Source organism: Leuciscus leuciscus (genome assembly GCF_965113295.1).
Source record: "Leuciscus leuciscus genome assembly, chromosome: 24".
Lineage (NCBI taxonomy): Eukaryota > Metazoa > Chordata > Actinopteri > Cypriniformes > Leuciscidae > Leuciscus > Leuciscus leuciscus.
Genome location: NC_138723.1, coordinates 17697649 through 17705705, shown reverse-complemented (window position 1 = coordinate 17705705; position 8057 = coordinate 17697649). Strand labels below are relative to the sequence as shown.

At 33.7% G+C, this 8057-nt stretch overlaps 1 protein-coding gene across 1 annotated transcript; it reads right to left on the bottom strand.

Annotated features, from left to right (window-relative positions):
• Positions 1 to 331: 331 nt before the first annotated feature.
• On the bottom strand, positions 332 to 5949 carry arr3a (arrestin 3a, retinal (X-arrestin)). The gene is made up of 16 exons (XM_082157090.1): positions 5906 to 5949; positions 5026 to 5051; positions 3955 to 3985; positions 3762 to 3822; positions 3630 to 3674; positions 3141 to 3334; positions 2884 to 2943; positions 2722 to 2798; positions 2504 to 2639; positions 2336 to 2420; positions 1902 to 1974; positions 1661 to 1798; positions 1382 to 1465; positions 1130 to 1153; positions 996 to 1045; positions 332 to 878 (listed from the first exon to the last, which is right to left on the bottom strand). Exons 2-16 carry the CDS (start codon positions 5034 to 5036, stop codon positions 874 to 876), a joined length of 1074 nt encoding a protein of 357 aa, XP_082013216.1. The 5' UTR covers positions 5037 to 5051; positions 5906 to 5949; the 3' UTR covers positions 332 to 873.
• Between the last annotated feature and the right edge of the window lie 2108 nt (positions 5950 to 8057).

The following is an 8057-nucleotide window of genomic DNA, read 5'->3' as shown; positions in this document are numbered from 1 at the left end:
TACAAGGTCTCATTTGTTGAAGCATTAACTATTAACTAATTATGAGCAATAAAAAGCATTAATTAACCTTTGTTAATGTCAGTTAATAAAAATGTTCACATTCATGATAGTTCACAGTGCATTAACTAATGTTATACATCTTTTGATCTTCAAAATGTATTAGTAAATGTTGAGATTAACATTAACTAAGACTGATAAATGAAGCAAAAGTATTGTTCATTAATGTTAACGAATGAAACCCTTTAAACTATATTCACACGTTTACCATTTAGTGTTTTATAATTTATACCAATCCATATAAACACAAATGTCCATGAAGGTTTTGGGGGTATTCTATTTAATTTAATGACTCAAGAGTCAAAATTTCCACACATGACAAAACAAACATTACACAAAGTCACATGAGCTGTTTTGATTTAAATGTACTGGTTTAAATGACTAGACTCTAGGCAAGACAAGTTAACACAAGCATGCATACTGGATAGTGATCAAACTCCATACATTTTGAAATTCCTCACTCAGACACACTTTGTAACCTATGGGCTAATGTATAGGAAATATGATGACCATCAGGGAGCACTTTCACCAAGAAGAGGTTATTCCTGGACCGAGTACCTCAAGGCAACCATTCACCCCACACATTTGTCTTCAAGTTGGATTTATGCTTTAAACTGTCATTTTATTGCCATCAGTATGACCTAGCGACTTTGCTAAGTGATATTGATGTGCTTTCTTTGTTGTGAGATACTCCTTTTATTGTATGAGATGCCTTCTTTGCTTGATGGGGAGACATGTGACTTTTTCCTGTGCTGTCTCGCTGTGAGGGAATGTACTCGTGGGTAACGTCTGTCCTGTGGAATCTTACATGGGCATTCAGTCTGTTATAATCAGAGAGGGAGACAAAGAAATTGGGTGAGATACTTCACGTCAAAAAGCACTGGTAGACCACGTTTGGCCATGGCAAGAATGAAAAGAAAAGAGGGTGCTTGTTTAACCTTTGGGTTTGGGGTGCATCAGGGTCAGAGGCAGCTCTACTGTCACATCACTGTAAGGAGAAAACAACAGGTTAAATAAAGGCATTTCTTATTTCCCATAATGCATTTCAATTGTTTTCAAATTTTTGACCTACCTTGCTGTCAGTCCTCCCAGCAGACTGCAAAAAAGAGAGAAGAAACAGATAAGTATAAATTATATATAATTTTAGTTAACATATTGTTACAATAATAATAATTATTGTGTGTGTGTGTGTGTGTGTGTGTGTGTGTGTGCATCTAAATATATGTTCATATAATAATCATTATTATTATTAATGAAACAGTAATTTATTTATTATTGTGAGTTTAGCATAAACTGGAGAGATCTCAAAGAAAGCAATCCTTACCCTCCACCTGATACCATGAGGTTAACTTTGATCTTGTAGGACACCAGAATTCCCAAAACTTCCTTATCCATTCCTGCCCTAATTCTGAAGATAGGAAGGAAAAGTAAATGAATAATTAGCAGAGTTCACAGTATAGCGAATGTGCTGTATTAGGAGCAGTTCATTACAGCCCACAAATATTTTATATTTAATATTTTTTATAACTGGATTATGCGTAAGTTTACTAATTTCTATCGGCCGTTCTGTAAAACTCTGTTTGAAGATGAAACAAACACTCACATAGTGGTTGAGGCCAAATTGGTGTCTTCATCTTTAAGCCTGCCGTCCAGTGCCAGGCCACGCTTCTCCTTGTTGTCTGACAGCAAAGGAGTGATCGCGAGGGATTTTTCAAAATTTGCACTCCCTTCTATAGTTTCCCTGCAGAACAAAATTGAATCATATAACTTACAACTGATCATTGAAGAGAGCTTCGCTATGGCTGACATACATGCATTTCACAGTCAAAGAAAATTACACTCACCCAAACTCTTCACTCAGCACATTCTTGGTGTATTTGTCGGCTGAGTAGAGAACGACGTCTGTGGTTTGGTCAACTATGAGAGTAATGGATACATCATCAGTTCATTCATATACTGCTATATTTATTATACCCCCTGATGGAATGCTTGACTATATATATGTGATTGATTGAAGTTTTATATATATATATATATAAAAAACTTAAATCAATCATCCTAAAATAACTTAAATCAATATTTGATGTCCATTTATTGTTTTATTTGGAAGTAGTCATGTAATACGATAATATACAGTCAACTGGTCATTATAGCAAAAGAAGTATGGTACAATAACCCTGTCAGGGGTTATACTCTGTAATATCGACAGGATTATTCTACATTACCTGTTACACATACAACTTGTGAATCACTTGAAATTGCTTTTGATCAATCTCACCTGTAATCTTTATTTTTTTCACAACTTTGTTTGTCTCGTTCTTGACCTTAATGTTGATGGGGATGGGATCACCATGGTAGTAGATCTGTCATCAATGGGAAAAAAACACATGAATTTCTTCTTGATTTGGTAAATATCAAAGCATACAGTGCATCATAGTTTACACACATCCTTGGTCAGAGAAGCTTCCAGATGAACAGGCTTATCAGACATCATAAAGCTCTTGCAGATCTCAGCTTTCTGTCCAGATCCTGTGTTATCAGGAGCGAACTGGATTTTACGAATGATAAGGCGGCAAGTGTCCCTGGGAGAGACGACAGAAAAAAATATTTGTAAATAATTGTTAACAGGGGTGAAATGTGCGAAAGAACCTATAACACACTCACTTCTTGTCGACTTTCTCATCGGGGTCATCGGCTGATTTGGCCACGTAGGCCTTGACCTCAAAGTCAACACCGCAAGCCTGCAAAAACAGAGCCATGAGCAAGTCCATTCAGCGCATTTCCATTTGAAGATAATATATTGAATTCGCTCTCATTTCATTTCACCTTTCCACTGTCATCTGGGCCAGGCTGAAGCGTAACAGAGCAGGGGAGGTTGGTAGGGATCTGAAAGAAAAAGACATTCATTTTAATTTGTCACATCATTTATGGGAAATGTTCTGTGACAAATGGTGTACAAATGATATTTTTTATTTATAAGAAATGTGTAAAAGGATTACTCCTAATCATTGTCTGTATTATTTTGCTGAGTTATTCACAGTGTAAATGAATTATTCTGTTGTTGGTGCTGGCTGATGACTTACATTAAAAGTGAAGGGATGGCCCTGCTCTCCAGCTTTCTTTAGGAGAGTGTTGTGCATCTCCGTCAGGGTGGGTTTGTGTCCTGCATCAGGATATAGCTGTATGTGCTGAATCCAGATGTCTTTTCTGAAGGAAAGCCCAATCACATCCAGGTCTTCACGACCATAACGGAAAGCGCAGGCCAGCTGAATCCAAACTGCATGAAGCATCATTAAGCATTGTTTTTTATTTGTTCTATTGTCTTAAATTCATTTTCATCCTTTTTTAGAAAAAAATTACATAATCATATGTATGAATGATTAAATGAATGATTAAATGAATTTTTTTATTTACATTTATTATCTATGCTTTTTATATAATATTTTTATTTATTATTGTATTATATATATATATATATATATATATATATATATATATATATATATATATATATATATATATAATTATTATTTTTTTATATTTTTTATTAAAAAAAATCTTAATGACAATACCTTTTCTGTCCTCAAGGTCTGCAGGGTCGATTTTCACTACACCCTCTGTTTAGAATAAGAAACAATTCATATTTAGTTGTTGGATATTACCTGTTGTCTGTGTTTCAAAAATAAATGCAAGCAGTTTCTTACCAACAGTGTCAACTGAGTCAATATGGTCAACATAGTCTCTCTTCCCCAGGTAGAGAGTGAGCTAAAACATAAGCAGTGCATTACACTAATTTATTTCTAAAATTCACTAAAATTCAAGCATTAATCTGTAACAATAAATTGAGGAATTCAGTTCAGAATCAACTGAAAAATCTTCAGTTAAGTTCAGTCGTACCTGGCCATTTCCACTGGTCTTTTTGTAAACTCTGAAAACACAAAAAATAAAAATGTGAATAAGGAACAGTAAGATACATGGTTGATGGTGTAGTAAAGACTGATAAAACAAGATGAAATTAGTAAGTGTTACAAAAATGTAACTCTGTAATGCCTGAATATATATATATACATTGCAGATGGTGTCAAAGAGGAGTGAGCAGGGATCACTTGTCCTATTAAGTCTATACCTCAGGCATTAACCTCTCTACCTCAGCAGCAATATATTTGAGTTTGCAGGTTTGACCTTTTTACCCTAAGCGTTCATCACGTTGTTAAAGCTTAGTATTTTAAGACACTTTAAGGCCAAGGCCTGAATTACCCTTTGCTAGTAATCCAGGCTTCATGAATGGAGGCAGCTTGTTTACTCCAAAGAGGATGCCTGGTAATTGATTGTGACTGCCGGCTTATGACACGTTCATGCTGGACTCAAATCAATGTTCCAAATTGATGAGATCTATTCTAAACTGTCAAGAACTCCTCATTGTGGCATGTAAAGTAAATGTTTTTTTCTCTCTTACTATGTGATTCTTCTACTGTAATTTTTGCCATCCTATCCTATCATATCCTATCCTACTTAGACATGACATATAAAGTGGTTTGTTAATTTTTGATTTCTCAAATTATTTAAAATATATCAATATATTTTGTGATTTGCACTTTAGATTGACCCTTTGTCATTTCTTAGACATAACCCGACGGGCCAATATCTAATAAGTACATACAATTTTAAAGTGACACACAAAAAAAGCATGCAATATTAATAGAAAATATAAAAAGAATATAAAAATGAGTTCCTCCAAACTAAGCACTTGGTAAATATTATGGTGAAAAGTATGATCCAGCAATGTTAGAGTTCAGCAGGTTGCTATGCATAATTAGCTTTTCGGCTTTCTCCAAATCTTTAATAAATTGTTTTGGTATTGAAAAGCACAACTAAATAAAACAGTAAAATGTATTTAGAGCAATTTTTTTTGTATGTGAGCAGCATGACAATTCTGAAAGGTGAAAGCAAAAAGGAAAGAATACTTACTTGTCTGCCATTGTACAAAGATTTTCCTGAAATAAATTAAATAGGAAAGTGAATTTTATGAAGAGTGTTTTTTGTTTTTGTTTTTTTAAACAAATGGCTCTCACTGCATGAGTGTTTATGTGTGCATATCTCCCCACTCTTTATTGCAAGACATGATGTGTGTTTGTGGATGTAGTGATAACAAAAGAGCAGCTATTAGTTTTCTCTCAAACAAATCTTGGCACAGAGATAAGCCTAGCTGTACGGCATTGCTCATCCAGTGAACTCAGATACTTTGATGTAATCCTCTCTAAATATGCAAACGTATGGGCTTTAAGCTTATTTCTAAATGCAAATTGCATGGACAGGATATATATTTGACTAAAACTAATATAAAGATAAATCAAACAGGTTGTGAGCACCTCGTATAGGCCTACATTTCAAATAAAAATGATCAAAATAAAAAAAGAGCTCATAAGAGGCTGTCAAAGACATGTGCATATACTATAATGGCCTTTATAAATGCAAAAGAACCATGTGGAGACCTTTTAGATTTTTTTTGCACAAATCTAATGTTTCCAATGTCTCTCAGCTGTAAAACTCCAATGCACATCATGAGGTTCTTAATGCTCGTCATTGTCCAATATCAATTTAGCTGATTGAGTGACTCTTCACAGGAAGACAGTCCTAATGCAATCAAATATTGGTTGTACACATAGGCTAAATTAATATTCACAAGGCCCTGCTGATAATCTAAAGAGGGCTAAATGAACTCAAAGAAGTAAATTTTATACTGTACTAAAGACAATAATGTCCTGCTTTCTTTTGTAGGATGATAGGAAGAATTGTTCCCAGAATACCTGTTACTGAACTTTTTGATGTAAAGTCATTGAGTTCTTACCTGTTGACTGTTAGGTCGATCTGCTCCCTCTTTCTGGTAATCCGCAGCCCGTCTGGTGTAATCAGAGAGTGCGGATGAGAGTCAGAGGCGCAGGGTTTTATACTCGGACCTTTGCTCTGATGGCTTGTGCTCCTCTGATTTAGATGCCGTTGTCTTTCTGTCAATCCAATTAAACACTTAAAATGCTATTTAGGGCTACGCAATGTTTATAAATACAAATAAAAATGGGGAATTACACCAAAGAAATATGGGAAGCTTGCAATGGTTTAGTCTAAAATGAATTAAGTTTGTGGAAATTAAAACATTAAACAATTAAGAAAACAAGAGAAGAGAATTATGAAAACAAGAGAATTATGACAGAGAACTGTGACTGGATTGGGACAAGGTTATGCATCTCAGTTAGTCAGATTTACAATTGACTTGAAGCAATAAATAGTTTTTTGTTTTTACTTTGTTTTTTGTTTGTATTTTATTTATTTTTTTACTCTGCTTTACTCACCTTTCAAATGCTAAACAAGAAAAACAAGAAAAAAAAAGTGGACAATTTAGCATGAGGTCAGAAGCCAATGTAATATGGTCAGAAGTGAATGTAAGATTGTACAGTAGCATCTAAATAAATTATGGTAAAGCATGAATGTTATAATATAATATAATATAATATAATATAATATAATATAATATAATATAATATAATATAATATAATATAATATAATATAATATAATATAATATAATATAATATAATATAATATAATATAATATAATATAATATTCATGGATTTCCATTATTAATCATTTATTTTTATTTTTCAACTTATGCCTAAAAGATCACAACATTGAATGTTGGCTGCTTCATCATCATCATTCCTTGAAAAATCAAGGAAACCCAAAAAGAAAGATAATAGTACAGGGATAAAACAGGAGTCTTGCTGCTCCAGATGGCCAACAGGCTTGGGAAAACAGTGACCGCATGGGCACATAAGCCTTTCCTTATATGAAAGCTTTTTGTGTTGAATGATGTTCCTTAAATTGTTTTCTTTATTATTTTAATTATATACTTTTAATCTCCACACATTCTGAGGTGCACATTCACACATTAAAGGTGCTTCCTTGCACAAAAGGTGTATGTAAGCTTATTAAGAAATCCCAATTTGCCCAACCCCAGGTAAATCTCTTAACGTCAATGTTCACTGAGATGGCTTTTCCTTCCATCTGTTCCCTCCTATCAGGTACTGGCAGTCCAATGACATCGTGTTTATGAAGAAGCTCTTTACCAATCCCAGGAGTTCAGAAAGAGCAATCAGATGGCACGTGTTTCACCGGTGCAAGAATTGGCACCATAAGGACATTTCTTGAGCGTAATCCACTTATTGCTAAGAATTTACTTAAATAGCTACAGTCGAGTCAAAACATTAAGTTAAGAATCTTTATTTTTAGAACATATTAAACAGCATCAAATTATCAAAGTATTCTTTAATAAAAAGTGTGATAGGTTAATTGATTCACTTAAACCTTTCTTATATTAGGGACATTTTGATTGCAATGATGTAACTAAAGAAAACTGCATAAGCATTACATAATCAACAAGTCAGTAACACCTTAGTCCCTAACTTCTAATATCTAAGGTCCATTTTTAGTTCAAAGTGTGAAGACTTAGGATTTAATCCAAAGGTAATTACAGAAGAGCTCTGGGGCGTCTGTAATTACACTTTAGGGAGGGAATGGGCAGGCTTGTTGAGAAAGAGGTAAAGCCCAGGTCACAAAGTGTCAAAGACTGTAGTGCACACATAAATAATTACTTATTTCTAAATTAGTGAATAATTACAGAAAATATTTTAGAATCCTTCTGAAAAATAATTAAGTCATTTTTCACGGCTTGTATCCTTGATAAACAGGATTGTATAAATTTTTTTTTATTCTAAACTTATCTGACTTTTCTAACCAGCCCTGACCCTTTTCAAACGTGCTTGAAATAATAGAGCAGATTTGTCTTTGAATTTAATTAACTTTGAGTAATGATCCAAAGCTATGTTAATGAATGACTTAAAGTGGATCTACAAATATATACAATGTTATACACATCCTCCCTAGATGGCATCTGGATGATCACTGTTTGCACGAAAAACTCACTAAAAGATCTATAACAGATATAA

What these genes read in the sequence shown, in the direction of transcription:
- arr3a (XM_082157090.1), bottom strand. An exon ending in TGACTCAGTTGACACTGTTG is followed by an intron (nt 3,675 to 3,761) that starts GTAAGAAACTGC and finishes TATTCTAAACAG; the next exon opens with AGGGTGTAGTGAAAATCGAC. An exon ending in AATTTGGCCTCAACCACTAT is followed by an intron (nt 1,466 to 1,660) that starts GTGAGTGTTTGT and finishes TCCTATCTTCAG; the next exon opens with AATTAGGGCAGGAATGGATA.